At 38.9% G+C, this 22,761-nt stretch overlaps 1 protein-coding gene across 1 annotated transcript in view; it reads left to right on the forward strand.

The window, feature by feature from the left end:
- Positions 1 to 20,660, forward strand: part of LOC117341639 (nuclear receptor corepressor 2-like) — a 29,816-nt gene extending 9,156 nt beyond the window's left edge. Inside the window, exons 8-16 of the mRNA XM_033903498.1 lie at positions 498 to 876; positions 2,411 to 2,493; positions 3,077 to 3,181; positions 3,419 to 3,498; positions 4,548 to 4,599; positions 5,623 to 5,869; positions 9,351 to 9,588; positions 10,421 to 10,584; positions 11,741 to 20,660. Of these exons, the coding sequence (XP_033759389.1) occupies positions 498 to 876; positions 2,411 to 2,493; positions 3,077 to 3,181; positions 3,419 to 3,498; positions 4,548 to 4,599; positions 5,623 to 5,869; positions 9,351 to 9,588; positions 10,421 to 10,584; positions 11,741 to 16,413 (6,021 nt within the window). The 3' untranslated portion in view covers positions 16,414 to 20,660. The remainder of the gene's footprint in view (positions 1 to 497; positions 877 to 2,410; positions 2,494 to 3,076; positions 3,182 to 3,418; positions 3,499 to 4,547; positions 4,600 to 5,622; positions 5,870 to 9,350; positions 9,589 to 10,420; positions 10,585 to 11,740) is intronic.
- Positions 20,661 to 22,761: the final 2,101 nt, after the last annotated feature.

The raw sequence follows: 22,761 nt of genomic DNA on the forward strand, positions 1-22,761 counted from the left end.
AGAATCTAATAAAACTCTGGTGAGTTGAGCATCCCTCCTAACTCCCCATGTATAAGAGATTACAATTCCAATGGTTGTCGCCTGAATTTAGTTGATCGTCATGATCAGGGCTAAGAAAACTTTTTATTATGGATATAAAACTTGAGTGCAATTGATAATTTTTTTTTTGAAAATGTGAAATAGTTTCATACGGCCATAGATTTCTTCCTAATGTCCTAATGTATATTGCTATGATTTAATTTTCCATCCTAATGGTTAGAATACTGTTTTTGGTCTTGATTTTTTTTTTTGTGGTATTTTTAGTTCTTATTATAGTACATATGTATTATAGCAACTTATTGCAGTTTAAGAATTAGAATCAACATTCTTCATGATCTTCATAATTGTCTACCTACCTATTTTAGAATTAGGCGTGAAGCATTCGCTATATACATTAACAATGTTACTTGGTAATAACTTTGTACTATAATTTACAACTGTGATGATGATTTTTATAGAAAAAGAAATTTGAAAGTGATGAAGAAGACTGCACTCCTAAAGCAACACCAAAGGGGAAAAAGAATGTGACTCCCAAATCTACCCCCACCGCAGCCCCCACCCCAGCCCCCACCCCAGCCCCCAAGGTTGAACCTCCATCTTCATCCTCTACTACAGAGCTGGATGAGGAGGATCTATCGGGAAGGAGGAGAAGTGTCCGGGTCAGAAAAATGGCCAAGAAGAAAAAGAAGTTACTGGTGTTTGAAGTATCGACTGATGAAGAGCTGATAAAAGAGGAAGCAAATGATAGTAGTGAATTCCAGATTGAGTCGGAGTTTGATTCTGACGAGGATTTCAAAATCCAAAAGGGGAGAAATGCACGAAGGCAAGCAGCCATAAGTAAGTAATGAATTTCTCTAACAGGATTTGTAATTTTGTTTGAAATGACAGTTAAACTGAATGATGATCTTGATATTCAATATAAATATTTACTTTAGTACATGTATGTAGTAGTGTAAGAACATTGCATGATTAATGATAATATAAGTGTAAGTTTTCATAACAAAGACTTAAAGTTTCTTATGAATTCATTAGTTACTAATTTCAGGAGGAATTCAATTTTATGATTTTTTTACCCACCATCATCAGATGGTGTGCTATTCAAATCGCCATGCATTCGCGATCCGTCCTTCTGTCCGTCCCTCCCTAAATTAATTCTTGTTATCGCTATTTCTCAGAAATCTGGGATCTCTTGTTAAAAGTCATCCAATTATCAACTTATTAATTCAAACAACTTCTAGGAGAGTTACTACATGGGGACTGATATTTGGCCAGCAAACATCTGGAAAGGGACAATACAAATTTTGACCTATATTTATAGCATCTACCAGGTATATGGTAAATATGGGGACAATTCAAATTTTAACCTACATTCATAGCATCTATATGGTAAATATAGGGACAATATAAATTTTATTTTTCGTTTATGGCATCTAGATGGTAAATATAGGGACAATATAAATTTAAACCTACATTTATGGCGTCTATATGGTAAAGCTTCAAGAATCATTGTCTCCATTGCCTGAAGATTTGTGGTCACTGTACATGTATACATATTTGGCCAGTTTCCTGATATAAATGGCCTTCACCTACTTTCAGTGTCGTCAGGATTAAATTAAATGTATTGAAAACTTTTAAAACCCCTCCCCACATCTTGAAGTTCAGGTTCATGATATTTATCTTGCTTATACTTTTGGTGGGATGCTATAAACCTTCCTCATATCAATGACCTTGATCTTTTTCAAGATCACAGGGGTCATATATATTAGAATCTTCATTGAGCATTATTTGAAGAATCATGAAGTGTAGATTTTAATGAGAATATTTTGCTACTATTACTAAATATTCATGTGAACGATTCAGGCCTTCAAGACCTCATTTTTTAAGTTCAGTAATCTAAGGAGACTCCTTGCAAGATTTGGGAACATGGCCAGGGCTCAAAGTGGATATTTTTTCCAGGTCGCCTATTTGGCTACCAAGTCATAAAATCTAGGTGTCAATTGGAAAAGTTAGTCGGCCGGCCAAGTTGTCTAAACTTTAAAAAAAAAAAGATCTTTTAATTCTTTAATACAGTATAACATCTCTCTGTAACTTTTTCGATTGGGAACATCATTTTCGCATTTACTGCAACCTTTGAAAGATTAACCAAATTGCAAATTTTCACAATTTTTTAGTGGCCATGCAAGTGCCTTAATTATAGGTCAATATCTGGTCGCCAATGGTGAATTTAAGGCGCCATGGCCACTAAAATAGGTGCCACTTTGAGCCCTGATGGCATGTGAGTGTGCTGCCTAATGTTTTACAAGGTTGTTTTTTTAACAAGAAACAATAGTAAGAGGTTATTCTATAACTACAGTTACGATTGACTTTACAGAGGCAGTGGAAGAAGAAAAGAAGCGCGTTGTACCAGATGACACACCGTGCTGCAAGTGCCTTAAGTACAACCAACCCGAGTGGGTAGGTATTGTATGGACAAATAGGTTTGGTAAAGTAAAGTTGGCAGTGATTTCATGATTGAAATTTCCTTTGATAGAAAAGTTTCATACAGTATGTTGGAGTAATATCTATGTCTGCTGTCATATCAACTGAGTATTACCAGGTAACTTCATTCCATCAATCTAGCCAACCGTGACATCTTGGCTAAACACTTGTTTCTCGGATAATTCTAGTCAGGAAACTCTTCATGTGGATAGATCTACAACACTGTGTAGTTTATATAACACTGATCTATTTTCAACTTTACTGACCCAGGTTAGATTTTGCATTTAGCTTCAATTCCACCAAAAATGACTTTTTTGTGATCTATATTTTACACACTTTTTCCTGGTCTATGACTAGTAAATAATTTCTGAATGCTTAGAAATCTTGGATATCATACAGTTATGTGTATAGATCCTGCTTGTCCATTCTCAACTGGCATGTACACTGGTGCTTGACAAGAGATTCTATTGGATGAAACTTACGCTGCTGTTGGATTTCCTAGTCTTGTGTCTGCCTGGATAGTTTCCTTCTAGTTTATGGTATTCCTTGTATATTCCAGATACTGTTGTGTGATAAATGCGATGCTGGGTATCATACCGCCTGTCTGCGACCACCACTGATGATAATACCCGACGGCGAGTGGTTTTGTCCACCCTGCGAACATGTATGTAAACTGAAATATCCAACTATACACTTGATAAAAAAAAAAATTTTTTCAAAAAAGAAGATATTGTAATGTTCGTTTTTGCTTTATTTGTAAATAGCTGTAATCTTTTTAATCAATAATGGTGACATTGTTTGGAGACCATGATATAAATCTTCAGACCACTTTTTAATGATTTAATATTTAATATTTCTTAATGTTATAGAATTTCAGTGTATTAAACATTTCATTTTACAGAAAATGCTGGTAGAACGTCTGCTTGCTAACCTGAAAGAGCTTGATATTGCCCTGAAGAAAAAGGACAGATTAACCAAAAGGTAATGTAAAGATTGTGATATCAACCAATGTTTCTGTGATGGAAATGATATAAAATTTTGACTACCATACACACACATGGGCAAAAAAAAACTTGGTGATTTTACTGCTCTTGCAATTTTTAGATTTTTTTTTATTTATTTATCTAATATTTTGATACAGTTTGCCAAAAGTATTGCTCATTTAGCAAAGTACTATGTATAAGCAAGTTTTGTTTGAATTGATAACCTTATTTTCAAAAAAGCTTTTTTTTTCTCAAGTAATGTAATATGTCCCATGTTTTCTAAACAAAATACAAAACTATAGTGAATATTGCTTTTGAGTGTACTTTTTTAGGTCAGCATGATGTATAGCCATTGTGTTCATCCGTCAATATGTGCCAATATGTGCCATCTGTAATCTTTTCACATTTAAAACTTCTCAATTTTCACAAGTTACCTGAAACAATTTCTGAGCTGGTCCTGACCAAGTGTTGTTAGTTTTTTGGTTGGTCTGATATCCAAGATGGCCTCCATGGCAGCCATCTTGAAAAACACATCTTAAACTACTTCTTTAGTTCCACTGGTGCCATTAAGATGAAAATTAGTAGGGATGTTAAGGAAGGGGAGCCAACAAAGCATTGCTATTGTTCGGCCTTGTAAAAGCTTTAGACATGGCAGCCATGACAGCCATTTTGTAACATGTTCACACAGTCATGGTTTTCCTAAACAACTCCTATTTTAAACTTCTTCTCAACTTCCACCAGTGGGATTTAACTCAATCTTGTCCAAGATGATCCTGACACGGTCCTGACAAAGTGTCGTTATTTTGAGTCAGTCTGAAATCCAAGATGGCCACCCATGGCCAACAGTACCACTGGACTTGCTACTGATTATGTATACTACAATAGTACAAGGGTCTTTCGAGTCAGATGACCGTTAAGGCCCATGGGCCTCTTGTTTTTATAGTTTTCAAACCAAAAGATTTTACAAAAAAAAGATTTTTTTTTACCTTGACCAGTGCTGAATTTCGAAATTTGTCATTTACATATACATTTTATTTTATTTTTCAGGAAGGAAAGGCTGGCCTATGTTGGAATTAGTCTGGACAATATCCTGAATGAGGTAAACTGACATGTCTATAATATAAGGAATGGTATATTTACCAAATATAACAACATATCATTCTCAGATTCCAATGTATGGAAGACTATGCAATCATAGTTAACAGTTTCTGTATATTTTGTGACAGTACTGATCTGTCACAATATATGCAGAAACTTCTGTGTGATTTGGTTCAGAAAACAATTCAAAGTTAACATTGTGATAAATATTCCCCTACCAGTGGAGCCGGGGGACTATAGGTTCTTCCCCATCCATCCGTCCATCTGTCAGTCCGCCTACTTAGTTTTCCACACTTTTCTTGGCCATGCTTCAAGGTATGTTGGTGAAAGTTTTTATGTAACCTTAGTATGAGAAGCTACATATCAAGTTTGAGTTTCAGGGTTTTTGGGTCAAATCCATGGTCACTGTTACTATTTTAAGCAGGGGCATGGTAGGGGACTCGCAATACCCAACACGCTTTTTTGAAAAACACATTAAATTCTTTCTTCATATTGCTAGCCTGGGAATGAATTCATTTGATGAAAAGTTATTTCCTTCTCATTGTTACCAATGTGAAAGTATTTCCTAGCCATGTACCACAGAAAGGATACATATTCCAGTGTGAAAAAACTTGCTTAGGTACCCTGAGAAATGTCCCAGTTTATAACTAAGGTACCCTGACAAATGTCCTAGTTTATAACTAAGGTACCCTGAGAAATGTCCCAGTTTATAACTAAGGTACCCTGAGAAATGTCCTAGTTTATAACTAAGGTACCCTGAGAATCGTCCTAGTTTATAACTAAGGTATTCTGAGAAATGTCCTAGTTTATAACTAAGGTACCCTGAGAAATGTCCTAGTTTATAACTAAGGTACCCTGAGAATCGTCCTAGTTTATAACTAAGGTACCCTGAGAAATGTCCTAGTTTATAACTAAGGTACCCTGAGAAATGTCCTAGTTTATTACTAAGGTATTCTGAGAAATGTCCCAGTTTATAACTTAGGTACCATGAGAAATGACCTAGTTTATATGTGTGTGTTGTCAGGAACTAAAGGAGAACATTGAGCCTGAAGAAGAGAGTGAAAGCAGTGATGAAGGAGTACGACCAGAGCGATACAGAAAGGCCCACCACCACCATAAACATCATCACAAGCATCATAAAGAAAAGTCCAAACCGTCATTTGCCACACGTTCCTGTCGCTCGCGTAACAAGACCAGCTACAAGTTTGAAGACTATGATGAAATGATCAACACTGCAATACAACAAGAGGTAGAGAAAGCCTGGACAGAAGGTGAGAAACTAGGTGTTTGACTCTCGTTAACGGTTTTATATACCTGGACAGAAGGTGAGAAACGAGATGTTTGACTCTCGTTAACGGTTTTATATACCTAGACAGAAGGTGAGAAACGAGATGTTTGACTCTAGTTAACGGTTTTATATACCTGGACAGAAGGTGAGAAACCAGATGTTTGACTCTAGTTAACGGTTTTATATACCTGGACAGAAGGTGAGAAACCAGATGTTTGACTCTCGTCAACGGTTTTATATACCTAGACAGAAGGTGAGAAACGAGATGTTTGACTCTAGTTAACGGTTTTATATACCTGGACAGAAGGTGAGAAACCAGATGTTTGACTCTAGTTAACGGTTTTATATACCTGGACAGAAGGTGAGAAACCAGATGTTTGACTCTCGTTAACGGTTTTATATACCTGGACAGAAGGTGAGAAACCAGATGTTTGACTCTAGTTAATGGTTTTATATACCTGGACAGAAGGTGAGAAACCAGACGTTTGACTCTCGTTAACGGTTTTTTATACCTGGACAGAAGGTGAGAAACCAGATGTTTGACTCTCGTTAACGGTTTTATATACCTGGACAGAAGGTGAGAAACCAGATGTTTGACTCTCGTTAACGGTTTTATATACCTGGACAGAAGGTGAGAAACCAGATGTTTGACTCTCGTTAACGGTTTTATATACCTGGACAGAAGGTGAGAAACCAGATGTTTGACTCTAGTTAACGGTTTTTTATACCTGGACAGAAGGTGAGAAACCAGATGTTTGACTCTCGTTAACTGTTTTATATACCTGGACAGAAGGTGAGAAACCAGATGTTTGACTCTAGTTAACGGTTTTATATACCTGGACAGAAGGTGAGAAACCAGATGTTTGACTCTCGTTAACGGTTTTATATACCTGGACAGAAGGTGAGAAACCAGATGTTTGACTCTCGTTAACGGTTTTATATACCTGGACAGAACGTGAGAAACCAGATGTTTGACTCTCGTTAACGGTTTTATATACCTGGACAGAAGGTGAGAAACCAGATGTTTGACTCTCGTTAATGGTTTTATATACCTGGACAGAAGGTGAGAAACCAGATGTTTGACTCTCGTTAACTGTTTTATATACCTGAACAGAAGGTGAGAAACCAGATGTTTGACTCTCGTTAATGGTTTTATATACCTGGACAGAAGGTGAGAAACCAGATGTTTGACTCTCGTTAATGGTTTTATATACCTGGACAGAAGGTGAGAAACCAGATGTTTGACTCTCGTTAACGGTTTTATATACCTGGACAGAAGGTGAGAAACCAGATGTTTGACTCTCGTTAACGGTTTTATATACCTGGACAGAAGGTGAGAAACCAGATGTTTGACTCTCGTTAACGGTTTTATATACCTGGACAGAAGGTGAGAAACCAGATGTTTGACTCTAGTTAATGGTTTTATATTCCTGGACAGAAGGTGAGAAACCAGATGTTTGACTCTCGTTAACGGTTTTATATACCTGGACAGAAGGTGAGAAACCAGACGTTTGACTCTCGTTAACGGTTTTATATACCTGGACAGAAGGTGAGAAACCAGACGTTTGACTCTCGTTAACGGTTTTATATACCTGGACAGAAGGTGAGAAACCAGATGTTTGACTCTCGTTAACGGTTTTATATACCTGGACAGAAGGTGAGAAACCAGACGTTTGACTCTCGTTAACGGTTTTATATACCTGGACAGAAGGTGAGAAACCAGATGTTTGACTCTAGTTAATGGTTTTATATACCTGGACAGAAGGTGAGAAACCAGATGTTTGACTCTCGTTAATGGTTTTATATACCTGGACAGAAGGTGAGAAACCAGATGTTTGACTCTCGTTAACTGTTTTATATACCTGAACAGAAGGTGAGAAACCAGATGTTTGACTCTCGTTAATGGTTTTATATACCTGGACAGAAGGTGAGAAACCAGATGTTTGACTCTCGTTAATGGTTTTATATACCTGGACAGAAGGTGAGAAACCAGATGTTTGACTCTCGTTAACGGTTTTATATACCTGGACAGAAGGTGAGAAACCAGATGTTTGACTCTCGTTAACGGTTTTATATACCTGGACAGAAGGTGAGAAACCAGATGTTTGACTCTCGTTAACGGTTTTATATACCTGGACAGAAGGTGAGAAACCAGATGTTTGACTCTAGTTAATGGTTTTATATTCCTGGACAGAAGGTGAGAAACCAGATGTTTGACTCTCGTTAACGGTTTTATATACCTGGACAGAAGGTGAGAAACCAGATGTTTGACTCTAGTTAATGGTTTTATATACCTGGACAGAAGGTGAGAAACCAGATGTTTGACTCTCATTAACTGTTTTATATACCTGGACAGATGGTGAGAAACGAGATGTTTGACTCTAGTTAACGGTTTTATATGCCTGGACAGAAGGTGAGAAACCAGATGTTTGACTCTAGTTAACGGTTTTATATACCTGGACAGAAGGTGAGAAACCAGATGTTTGACTCTCGTTAACTGTTTTATAAACAACCTGGAAGAACGGTGAAATGGCCAAATGGGATTACAGTAAAACCTGCTCTAACGACCCCCTGTATATAACGACATGAAAGCCAATAATGCCTTTCTTAATCGTAGCTGTCGGTACTAGCGTTTGTACTGCCGCCATCTTTAATTAGTCAATACTAATAAAAAATCGTAAACTGACACAAATATCCGGATTTCAATTTGGGTCAGAAAAAAAATATTTTGGTTTTAAGAAGTAAGACTATAACACAAAATAATTAGTAGTAACACAAATATAATTAATTAATTAATTATTGTGTATTCTTTTTCTTTATTTATGAAAGAAAGGGAGATAATTTGATAGATACATATACATAGCATTACTTCAGAACAAAATATTTAAAAAAAAAAAATTATCCATAAGACCATTTTGAGTTATATTTTGTGTTTGGGTCCACAAATCATTAAATATTAAACCCTTCAGATTTATAAAGTTTATGCATTTATTTAACTTCTGACTGGTCTTCTGAATGCCCTGTTCAATGACAATTTATATATGGCAGTTTAAAGTAAATTGGTTGGTGCAATAATTTTGACCTGTCTATAAAGGCAACCTGTCTATAGTGACCGTTTTTCTGCCTCCCCTTGGGCGGTCGCTATAGACAGGTTTGACTGTATTTTACTCTAATGTTTTCCTGCGTCAATTGTAAGTGATTGTTGGGGTATTCGACTAGGCAGTTAAGCTATTCGTATAGAAAATGGATAGTTTATTTAATTACCTAGGTATATTTTAGGTGTTATTAGACAAAACTGGGTGAAGTATAGACAAAAGAGTTATTCCCCTTTATGATTTCCTTCATAAACTCTATGGAGTTTTGGTATTCAGCTAGCTACTTCTAGTTCTTGTTAACGTTATGTTGTCAAGTGAAGTTATTCATATTAAGAATGTATAACCTGCTAATGTTGTTGGTGTTACCAGCTAAACCTGGCCGAAGTAGAGGTAAAGATATGTCTAATATCCTGGGGATGGAGGATACAGAGGAGGAGGAGGAGGAAGAGGATGGGGAGGAGGAGGAGGAAGAAGAGGAGGCGGAGGATGGTAAACCAGCTGGAGTGTCCAGGAAGAAAAAAAAGAAGAAGAGGAAGGGCCGCAGTCTGACAGCTCTCGATAGCGGCAGTAACCCAGAGGATGATAGTGAGGAGTATCAGCTGTCAGAGTAAGTAATGTATTAAATCAACAAATTTATTGACATAGGATTAGACATCAGGCATAGCCTATCTAAGTCTTCTTCTAAAGTGACAACATGTGGTAAAAAGTACATAGATGCACATTGATGTGATATATTGATTTAAGGGGAAGTGACTCCTTGAAGTGAACAGACAATGTTAATGATAGTGACCCTTCCTCTAGGGTTACTTAATTTGAAATACTTACTAGACTATTATGTTATTAGTGAATAATAACAATGAATTATTGATATTCATATGAAATACAATGTTGAGCATAAATATTTTGGTGATATTGAATTTATCCTCCCAATAGATACAACAGGCCATAGAGTAATGTATTAATGATTAATGAGTTGGGTGATGGTCATTAGTTAATTAAGAATCTTTGTACCTGTAACACAGGAGATATCATTTAAGCTCACCCAAGATTAAAACACAAGGCCTTTTATTAGCCCTCTATCATTTGGTGGTGATCATGAGCTATTCAAATCTCCCTTCGTCTGTTAGTCCATCTGTGAGCAATCCTTGTCATCATTATTTCTCGAGACTTCACATGTAGGTTCCCTATGGTCCCTAGTAGTGTCCATTCAATGTTGGATTTGATCGGAAAGAGAAAATGGCTGCCAAGTAGTGATCTTTTGTTTTGGCAGTTGAAGTTTTCAGTATTTATTATATCAGGCTTTTACAAATTAATGTAATTGCTTCATTTATTGATACAGCTTACAGTGTGGAAATCATATCTTTGAGCTGCCTCTGTACCTTGCTTTAAACACAGCCATTGAACTGGGAATGTTATGTATTACTGATATCTTGTTTCAGTGGGTCAGCATCAGAGATTCAGGAGGAGGTAGAGGAGGATGATGATGACGAGGAGAGTGATTATAGTGCTGATGGTGAGGAATGGCGCACATCCCGGTCTCGAAGGGCTTCAACGCGACGGAGTGGCCGACGTAAAAGACGGGGCAACAGATTTGATGATTTTGGTAAGAAGATTAAATTATTTGAAAAATAAATCATCTTTGAATACTGTTAATTAATCATTTATTATCACTATTCCCACTTTGTAAAGGGTTTGTATGTGCATCCATGCATTTTATTTAAAACAGGATATCTCATAAAATCTCGACACGGATGATATTCAAATATGTCCCGTTTGCAAAGCCGTGAAGCAATATATAGGTGTTACTTTTCCAGCAGCGGAGACTCAAAACTCTAAATTTCTCTTTAAGTACATAAGCTATAATAAGTGCACCTGGAAAAAAACTTGTATCTATATGTAACCATCCCAACACAAATTTCAGATTCAGAATTTCAACTAAAATTTACTGGTAATTGGACTTTGTAAATGAATTAATTGGGCCTTGTTAAAGTTTTCTGTATATCTTGGGGTTGAACTTAATTTCTCACTTTTTATATTTGGAGAAATACATTGTGGCAATAAAATCTTTGAAAAAATTTTATGTAATTTTAATAATTGATCAACTAGAATCGCAATTGTGAGCAATAGCAGAAGTCACACACCCGACAAAGACTACCCACCTTGAAAAAAAGTACCTTCGTGTGATTCCTATGGCAGTCAAACCCATATATTTAAATTCATAGTCCACTAAGACCTTTATATACAAATTATTAATTCGTAATGGAGAAAAGTAGCGGAAACAACCGTGTATGATATTAGACTTCTTTCGGGATGACTTAATCTAAATGATATGCAGAAGGGGAGACAAGCGAGACATGTAATTACATGTAATTCTTGTATAATATCTAGATTTACACCTGTTTTTACACCATTTACACCATTGTCAAAGTTAAAGGCCTATAATCAAACTTATAAAAAAATTCTTATTGATTATTAATTTGTTTATTTATAAAAACTTAAAATTGCAATAGAAAGAATGATATTTGAATCTTGATTTAAATTGTTTTCTTTATATATACATGTAGATCCTCTATTCCTAAAAGATTTGATAACTGGTATACAGTAATTGATACAAAAACCATCTCATTCAAGCAAAGTGATTTGCAGTAATACAGCTTTAGATAAATTGATATGTTTAGAAAACGATAGACTTAATGATAATGTTAATATGTTTAGAAAACAAAATGTCCTAAGAAATTTTGTGATTCTTCCTGTTTCAGTTGTAGACGAAGAATACGATAGTGATGACAGTGCTCTGTGCCGGCGTTCGACAAGAGCTCGTGCTCGGAGGAAAGTCAGCTATCGAGAGGCTCGCTCAGAGGAGGAGGAAGAGGAAGAGGAGGAGGAAGAAGAGGAAGAGTCCATGGATAGTGCAGATCTTTGTTCAGATGAAAGTGGCCCCACTAGTTGTAAAAAATCACGTACAGCATTTGATGAAAAGCTGAAAAAACTGAAACACAAAAATAAATCAAAGCAAGAGTCAAAAAGGCGACGTGTGATACGGTCAGATGATAGTAGTGATGAAAATGAGTCTGATGATAAATCTGATCAGAAATCAAATTCTAAATCAGAGGAAAGTGAAGAAGATGGTGAAAGTGGGGAGGATGAAGAGGAGTCGGAATCTGAAAGTGACAGAAAACCAAACATTATCAAGAAATCTCGTAAAAGACAGCATTATAAATCTAGTAGCGAGTCCGAATCATCTTCAGATAGCTCTCTTGTCAGGAGATCAAGACGCAAAGCTGCCCAAAAAGTCAATTTCACAAGTCTTTTGAATTTCGATTCTGATGACTCTGCTGTATCTAAAAAAAGTGAAAAAGAGGAAGAGAAGAAGGAAGTGCATGGCAGTGCCAAAAAGAAAAAGACTGTGATACAGGAAGATTCATCAGGGACAGAGGATTACGAGGAGGACAATGTCAAGGAAAAGAAGGAAGAGGAAGGTGATGTTAAAGAGAGTAAGGCTGATGTGCCTCTCAAAGGTGGTGATTCTAAAAAACAGGAACCTCCTGCAGGGGCAGATAACTCTGATGGAAGCATGCCCCCTGGTATTATGGACAGGAGAATGAGTTCAGGCAGCACAGGAGGGTCAGAATCTCAGATGAGTGGACCACAGTTCCCACCACCTCCACCCTATGATGACTCAAGTCGGGATCATTTTTCGGATGGCTCCACAGGGGGGCCTTCTCATCCTGTCAGACATCCAAAACCGCAGTACAGTAATGGCTCTCGACCTATGGGTCCAGGAAACTTCCCAGGGCAGTCACCTCCTCCATACAGCTCCCCACCTCATGGACAGTACATGTCCCCACCTCCCCAGGGCTATTACCCTCAACACCAAGGCTACCCACAGATGTACCAGGGTAATGCTTATAATCCTCCAGGACATCCCATGCATCGACCAATGGGGCCTATGCCAGGTCAGGGTATGCCTCATCAGGGTCAAATGCCAACACAAGGAATGCCACACCAAGGTCAAATGCCACCACAGAATATGAAGTCTCAAGGTCAAATGCCACCGCACAGCATGGCACACCAAAGTCAAATGCCACCTCAGGGCATGCCACACCAAGGTCAGATACCCCCACAAAGCATGCCACATCAAGTTCAAATGCCACCACAGGGCATGACACATCAAGGTCAGATCCCATCACAGGGAATGTCACACCAAGGACAGAGGACTCCCCAAGACCTGCCTCATCCAGGGCACATGCAACATCAAGGGCAAATGCCAACACAAGGTTCACCACATCAGAGTCAGATGCGACCTCAAGGAGTACCTCACCAAGGGCAAATGCCTCCACAGAGACCTCCACACCAAGGTCAGATGCCACGCCAAGGTATGCCCCATCCGGGTCAGATGTCATCACAAGGAATGCCAAGACCTGGTCAGATGCCTCCACAAGGAATGTCGCATCCAGGTCAGATGCCACCCCAGAGAATGCCACATCCAAATCAAATGGCACAACAGGGAATGCTACATCCAGGGCAGATGCCACAAAGAATGTCGCAATCTGGTCAGATGCCACGTGCAGGAAATATTCCACTTTCCCAAGGGCCTAAACCTCGCATGTTAAATCAGCCGGGTTTAGGTGACAATGCCAACATTAGTCCTTATCCTAATCCAGGAAGTCAGCCAGTCAACATGACTGGTCCACATGGACCTCCTGGGGCCATTCCACCTGGTCGTTCTATGGCTTCTATGTCCACCCCACAAGGACCTCCTGTGCCATCAAACCACCACCTAATGTCTAATCACAGCTCCACAGGAATGCCTGGTCCTCCTGGTCCACCTCCACTGAGACCGAGTCTGACTACATCCCAACATGCTTTTAAAGCTGGTCTGCAGTCATCTCCCATGGGATCTAGTCCGAGTACTGCACCTGCCCAACCACCTCCCTTAGTTTCAGGTACGAGTAAAAAGGGGAAAAATAAGGGGAAAACTAAAAAGGCCAAGTCGGTTTCCATGGGACCAAATAGTACCACACCTAAAAGTCCACCAGTAGGCTCAAGTGCAGGTCCACTTCCCATGTCACATCCTTTATTGAAGAATGAACCTATGCCAAATACACAAAGTTCTGAAGCAATGACTCCATGTAGCACACAAGAACCCAAGATATCTAGCCCAGATCATCCTTGTGATAAAGTTTCTACTCCGATCCCAGTACCGCAGAATCAAGGCCCTCCAAAGTCATCCCAAGGCCCCCTATCACCTACAGAGACCCCCATTGTGTCTGCTGCTGGTCAAGCACCCCATATTTCACAGACGCCACCAGGAGCAATACCAGTCGACCATGGTACCTCAGTTCCCCCATCAACAAGTGACAGCCAAATCTATCAGAACCAAGGGCCTCCTTTTCCAAACCAAGGCCGCAGGTCACCAAATGAAAACCTGTCTTTGTCAAAGCAAGACTCAATATCCCCAAAACATGGCTCTCAAGTACCAAGCGAAGACCCATTGTCCCCTAATCGTGGGCCTCCAGTGTCTAGTAAAGGGCCAATGTCTCCAAACCATTGCCCTGTGTCAAGTCCAGGCCCAATTTCCCCAGACTTCTGTCCTGTATCAAGTCAAGGACCAATGCCCTCAAAACAGGGTCCTACATCAGCCAAAGATTCATTGTCATCAAACTATGGTCCAACATCACCTAAGGGTCAGATGCCTAAAAATCAAGTTCTGCCAGTATCATCTGATGGTTCTGTACCTCAAAACCAGGGTCCGCAAACATCCTCCCATGAACCTAATCCCCAAAACAAGGAACCCTCAACCTCCACAAATGTTCCAGAGCCCCCAAACAAAAGTCCTGCAATTTCAGCTGAAGGGCACATGGCCATAAAGCAAGAAAACACAGATCATGGCCCTATGACCTCCAACCAGGGTCCCTCAGTGCCAGCCCAAGGCCCAATGCCCCCAAACCAAAGTCCCCCAATGTGTTCCAAAGGCCCAATGCCTCCAACCCAGGGTCCTGCAATGTCTGCCAAAGGCCCAATGCCCCCAAACCAAAGTCCCCCAATGTCTGCCCAAGGCCCAATGCCCCCTAGCCAGGGTCCTCCAATGTCTGCCCAAGGCCCAATGCCTCCAACCCAGGGTCCTGCAATGTCTGCCAATGGGTCAATGCCCCCAACCCAGGGTCCTGCAATGTCTGCCCATGGGGCAATGCCACAAAACCAGGGTCCCCCAGTGTCTGCCCAAGGCCTAATGCCACCAAACCAGGGTCCCCCAATGTCTGCCCATGGAGCAATGCCACAAAACCAGGGTCCCCCAGTGTCTGCCCAAGGCCTAATGTCACCAAACCAGGGTCCCCCAATGTCTGCCCATGGCCCAATGCCCCAAAACCAGGGTCCCCAAATGTCTGTTCATGGTCCGATGCCCCCAATACAAGGCCCTCCAATGTCTGCTCATGGGCCAATTCCACCAAACCAGGGTCCCTCAATGCCTGCCCGTGGCCAGATGCTCCCAAATCAAGGTCCCCAAATGTCTGCCCATGGCCCAATGCCCCCAAACCAGGAACCCCCAATGTCTGCACATGGTCCTATGCCCCCAAATCAAGGTCCACCAGGTCAGATGCCCCCAGGCCAGAGTTCTCCTATTATGAGCCCCAAAAGTCAGCGAGTTCCCATGCCTCCTCAGGGGGCACCCCATCCTAGGTCAGGTGCTCCCTTCTCTCCTGGTATGTACCCAGGACCTCCCATGGGTAACTTTCCTCCAGGATATCCTGGACCTTATGGCTCACCTCCTCACATGCCACCAATGCGTCCCATGGCTCAAAATCAGGCTAGATTCAGTTCCCATTCTGGAACTGAACTTCCTGAACCGGCTAAACCTGCGAAAGGTAAAAAGGGGAAAGGAAAAAAGAAAAGTGGGACTAAAACTGCAGCAAACCAACAAAACCCAGCATCCTTTCCATCGGGAATGCATCCCGGGCAGATGGGTCCCCACCAGGCTCCCGTAGGGATATATCCATACCCAGGTGGGCCTGGGGGTCCTGAGGGACATATGGGAGCTCCTAGACAATACGGCCCCTACCCAGGTCAGTACTACGGGCCCCAGTATGGTCCTGGTGATAGACATCCTCATCCAGGAATGCCCCCAAGGGGCTACCCTTATGGTGCTAATGGAACTGGTCCCCCTCCCATGGGCCACACACCAAATGGAGGCAGTGGGGGAGGTGGCTTCATGATTGACAAGCTGTTAGAGAAGGAACCTAAGAAACAAATGGGAAATTTAACAGAGCTGGATCCTAGTGGTGGCGGTGGTGGGAGACCTATGCCTCCGCAATGTGGGCGCCCAGACTACACAAGTTATACTGCCGAACCAGAGGACGAGGACAGTATGTCAGACATTGCTGATATTGTAAAGTATGTTACAAATGACGAGTTCTTCAAGGAGAAAGAGTAACGTAATAGCATTGAGAACATTTCGAGCCTGTGTCTGACTAGGTAACATTACCAAAGATTACTTTATCCATGTGGAATGTTTAGTGTGGGCATGGCAATAATAGAACAGTTCTCTTGATTGTGTTGGAGGTTCTTTGTGAAGAGACAATGATTTCCATGCAGACATGGTATACAATGTGACATTTATATCAGCATGCTTTGAGGTCTCCCATCAAATATGTATTTCAATCTTTAAAATGTAAATATTATAGCCATTGAACGTTTTCATTGTCAATATGAATGCAATCTGGTTGACATTAATAATGGACATCATTTTAATTGTCATCCAAATTGCATTCATATACACAAATATTATTCTATGACCTCTCAATGATAAAGTATGTATGTAGTTGTAATGTCATAATCCACCTTATTGAGATGTAATGAAGAACGATCCTTGTAAATTGAAGTTACACTATTTTTTGTTCAGCAGGTATTCTTTTTATTTTTTTTCAGTATGCATGGCACATGGCATGCTTGTAAAAGTGAAGAACAAAATGTGATAATTCACCAAAAACATAGGTACATAATTAACCTGGACTTAATTTTATTGACAGAAATCAATTCTCATCAAAATTTATATGGAGATGAAGGGGTATCAAACTGACTGAATGTTTACCTGAGGACAGACCTGTAATACAATGTACCTTACAATGTACCTGTTTACCTGAGGACCTGTAATACAGGTTGGAACAATTAAAATCTTTTTAAAACTTTTGATAGCATAAACATTTTCAGGGATAGATCTATGTTTTTGGTGAGAATTCTTGTTTTATATTCATGTAAAAACTCTTTATCATGTCATTTGAATGTTTAAAATTCCTCATTTGATGTCCAGACTAACAATTATTTTCTCCCCTTGATTTAAAGAGTTTAATGTGTTACCTTAATAGTTGCTTATTTGACTTCAATTAATTGTTGAAGATTTTGCTACCTCCTTCCATCACAAATATACTTTGTGCCATATCTTTTCATTCTCATTCAACATCCCATCATTTCATATAATTTACATGAAAAAGTACTACAATATTTTTATCGTCCTTGATTACAAAGTTTTATAACGTTGGCCTGTTTCCCATTTAATCTTCACCTGAAGAGATTCATATATGTGTACAAAATTATGTCATTTGACCATGGATTGACCCCTTGAACCCCAGATCTCCAGTAAATCCATGAAAATACCGAAACCCCTTATAACAATTATTGGTACATAATCCTGAATGTAAAACATGGTATTTTGTGAAGAAATACTTAAATAAAATCTATGTTGTTTATAACAATATATAACGAACATTTATTTTTCCATGCTCATGAAAATGACCAAAAGAAACATACTTACATTTGTTGACACACACACACACAAAATTATAATTAAAATATTTAAGATTAATTGTTTATGAGATATACTGAAATCAAGATACAGTATGAAGGTTTGTTCTATCAAGCTATAAGATGATTAGGTAATTCTCATATTACATCATTAGATCGTTCATTAGGGGCTTCCAGACTGGCTGTATCACAGCGGTGCCAAACGTCTTAGTATTTAACCTTTAACCTCTCTCAGTCGTTGTTGACATTTCACCCTGCCGTTTTTAACCATTCCATTACAAGTTTTCACCCACTCACTCTCTTGAAACAATGTTTTCTATAATATGTCGCTAACAAGATTCTGCTCAGGACTGGATCCCCCACATCATAGAATTAACTATTGTAAAGTATTTCTAATCCTTAGTATTGTCGTCCCGGGGTGGGGGTTGTACATCAGGTAAGTGTACGTTAGGGGGTACAGTCCTGCCCTTGAAAGCGTTGTTGTGCTGATTCTCCTAAGCTATGTTTTTACACCATTTGTTACCATTGTTGCTTTATTTGTTAGTGGTCAGTTATATATAACTTTTATATATTAAATAACCTGGTATTCCAAAGCACTTGTAAAGGGAATCTGGTATTCCACATATGATTTTATTGGGAATCCATGTCTCGCACTTTTCTTCCTAAATAAACTCGGAAGAATCACCCATCACATATATTGTCATTAGAAGATATCATGAATGTTATTCTTTATATTCAATATTACGTCCATTTTCTCTGTTGTTATGTGTTAAAATCATAGATAGTATACTAGTTATATCCCCTTTAGTGAGTTGTCTGCCCTTGTGTAAGTATTTTATAATTGTATTCCTATATGTTAATTTATTTACCATAAAAATGTATTAGAAATTAGCATTTTCCATAAGAGTATTGTACATTTATTGGATTCTTGTCTAAAATTGTTGATCAATGTCACTGCTAGGATATTTTGTGAATGGAATATATTTCTATAGAAAGGGACACAAAATATTAATGATACTGTATTAACAGTCATTTGCATAGCCACCTTGAGTGTCCATTTGTACATTGTTGATATTTTAGTGTTTATTTTGTTCGACTCCATTGCCTCTATATTAAAGCTTGGAGTTTTAACCTACTTGGACAAAAGTAGAGCTATTAGATCTGAGCCTGATTAATGTACCTTTAAGGTCCGTTAAAGTTGACCTATGAAGTCAAACTGGTTGTATTTGTTAATCATCAAGCTGTATATATGGTAATTATGAAAGGGGTGCAAGTTCATTCTAGTAGATAATTCATTATTACATCATGTAGGTATATTTGTATGGGAACTGCTGAATTGATCGTTAATGTCCAGATATTCCAGGTTCGGATATAAATCTGCATCCCAATCATCTGTTACCAACCTTAAAAAAGGTTTTACACTATTTAGATGCAGATGTCTTGAACATTTGTCAATATTCGGCAGATTACGTACCTGAACCCATGTTACCGGAATCAGCCGAGGTTAGCCGAAGTTAGCTGATCGTCTAGTGCGTTTACATATCAGTATGCATGTAATCGTTCCCTGTGTTGTGTATTCTATAATCATGTAGGTGTACAGTTAAACATGAGAGACTGAAGCTGATAGAGTGTGTAGCTATTAAAACAATGTACACATGTGCACATTAAAGTTGTGTGTATGTTTTCATGCTTGTTTTATGAGAGAAATGTTGTAAATAGGATTTTTATGAAGTAGGTTCATTCAAAAGTATTGTATAATATGTGTAATGAAACTAGTTGTTTTATTAAAAGCATGCTTAATCACATCTTGCAATGTTGACTAGACAGATAATAGTACCTATACCAATAGCTCCTCGTTTTCTTACCTACTGTTTTTGTAACAAAAATACTAAACTAGATATGTTTGTTGAGAAACATTTTCGTCAATTTTCAGCTTTATTGAAGTTAATTTTAAAAGTGAACCTTGATCTCATGTACTCTTCACTGAAACAGAGAATCTGACAGAAAACCTGAGACCGATTTGCATTCTTGGTGATATTGAAGCTTGGATCTATTTTGGTCTCGTAATTTGTTCAAGCTGTACAAGTTTTAAACCAAAATGTTATACAGTATATACAAAGGTAGTAAATGTCTGTTCAGAAAAAATCTAGATACAACCTTTGCCATGTGGGTTGTGTCATATTGTTAATGGCAATATATCGGTTAACTCCGTAAAATATCGGAACCAAACCGAGTCTTAACGTAATTAGCCGAGATGTTAAAATTAGGCATGCTCTACGCAATTTTGACCACCATTTACATAATGATGGATGATATTTGCAAATAGTATCTTTTTTATTCTTGTATGTTAGGGTTGTAAATGAAATTTTGAGAGAATGTTAAGAAATTGTCCGTATGTTTTCATCAATTTTACACATTTCGTTTATATTTATCATTGTATGTATTTGTATAAAATGCTTATATCTTTTTGTGGGTATGATCAAAGTTTGTTGAAATATAGCAAAGAGGGAAAAGAAATACGTGTGTGTGTGTGCGCGATTGTTGGTGTAATGAAGATGAACAGAGTGTGTGATTTGCGGACAGCAGCCATCGTAATAATTGTATATATACTCTCTGTCGGCATATGATGAAGAGAAATAGCCATGTTTTGTAGCGTAATGGTATATATGAAGCCTGTGTGGTATACCCTGTATGAGTGTGTGGTGCCAGTGCATGCCTGACGGGGCCAGAGTGCTGTGAATGTGAGTAGAGCGGCATACAATGTCACAAGTAAGTGTTGTGTACCGATACCAGTCCATTGTCGGGTGTCGGAAAACGTGGACATTACTACCTGTCTACATACAAAAGATTTCAAATTAAAATAATTAGAGGTCTTATATATATATTGTCTTTGTTCTTCAATGACAGGTAAACCGGTGACAGATGAAGTCTTTCGCTATTCTTGTGACGAACTGACACACCCGATATTAGTACATTTAGATACAAATGATAGTTATATTCATAGCACCATAATGAATTAAACCTCAGTATACAGCTGTCTTTCGAGACAAAACAGGACACCTTCAAATGTAGACAAAGCAGGACATCTTCGAATGTAGACAAAGCAGGACACCTTCAAATAGACAAAACAGGACACCTTCGAATAGGACAAAGCAGGACACCTTCGAATGTATACAAAGAAGGACACCTGCTAATGTAGACAAAGCAGGACACCTTCAAATGTAGAGACAGACCAGGACACCTTCAAATGTAGACAAAACAGGACACCTTCAAATGTATACAAAGAAGGACACCTTCAAATGTAGACAGACCAGGACACCTTCAAATAGACAAAAAAAGGACACCTGCAAATGTAGACAAAACAGGACACCTTCAAATAGACAAAATAGTCCACCTTCATATGTAGACAAAACCGGACACCTTCATATGTAGACAAACCAGGACACCGTCATATGTAGACAAAGCATGACTTCTTAAAATGTAGACAAAAAAGGATACCTTCAAACTGACAAAACAGGACACCTCCATATGTAGACAAACCAGGACTCCTTCAAATAGACAAAACATGACACCTTCAAATAGACAAAAAAAGACACCTTCATATGTAGACAAAGCAAGGCACCTTCAAATGTATACAAAATAGGACACTCAAATGTAGACGAACGAGGACATCTTCAAATAGACAAAAGGACACATGCTAATGTAGACAAAACAAGACACCTTCATATGTAGACAACCAGGACACCTTCAAATAGACAAAAGGACACCTGCTAATGTAGACAAAACAAGACACCTTCATATGTAGACAACCAGGACACCTTCAAATGTAGACAAAACCGGACACCTTCATATGTAGACAAAACATCACACCTTCATATGTATACAAAGCAGGACACCTTCAAACAGACAAAACAGGACACCTCCGTATGTAGACAAAGCAGGACACCTTCAAATGTAGACAAAACAGGACACCTTCAAATGTAGACAAAACATCACACCTTCATATGTATGCAAACCAGGACACCTTCAAACAGACAAAACAGGACACCTCCGTATGTAGACAAAGCAGGACACCTTCAAATGTAGACAAAACAGGACACCTTCAAACTGACAAAACAGGACACCTCCATATGTAGACATGGCAGGGCACCTTCAAATGTAGACAAAACAGGTCACCGTCATATGTAGACAAAACAGGATACCTCCAAAAAGACAAAATAGGAGACCTTCATATGTAGACAAAGAAGGACACCTGCGTATGTAGACAAAACAGGACACCTGCAAATGTAGACAAAAAAAGGACACCTCCAAAAAGACAAAATAGTCCACCTTCATATGCAGACAAACCAGGACACCTTAAAATGTAGACAAAACATGACACCTTTGTATGTAGACAAACTTGGACACCTGCAAATGTAGACAAAGCAAGTCACCTTCAAATGTAGACAAAACAGGACACCTTAAAATAGACAAAAAGAGGACACCTTCAAATAGACAAAACAGGACACCTCCATATGTAGACAAAAAAGGACACCTTCATATGTAGACTTGGTTTTGGTTTGTTTTTGTTTAACGTCCTATTAACAGTCGGGGTCATTTAAGGACGTGCCAGGTTTTGGAGGTGGAGGAAAGCCGGAGTACCAGGAGAAAAACCACCGGCCTACGGTCAGTACCTGGCAACTGCCCCACGTAGGTTTCGAGCTCGCAACCCAGAGGTGGAGGGCTAGTGATAAAGTGTCGGGACACCTTAACCACTCGGCCACCGCGGCCCCTTCATCATCATATGTAGACAAACCAGGACACCTTCATATGTAGACAAAGCATGACTTCTTAAAATGTAGACAAAACAGGAAACCGTCATATGTAGACAAAATAGGACACCTTCAAATGTATACAAAATAGGACACCTTCAAATAGACAAAACAGGACACCTTCAAATGTATACAAAGAAGGACACCTGCTAATGTAGACAAAACAAGAT

Source organism: Pecten maximus, chromosome 14 (genome assembly GCF_902652985.1).
Source record: "Pecten maximus chromosome 14, xPecMax1.1, whole genome shotgun sequence".
In the NCBI taxonomy this organism is placed as follows: Eukaryota; Metazoa; Mollusca; class Bivalvia; order Pectinida; family Pectinidae; genus Pecten; species Pecten maximus.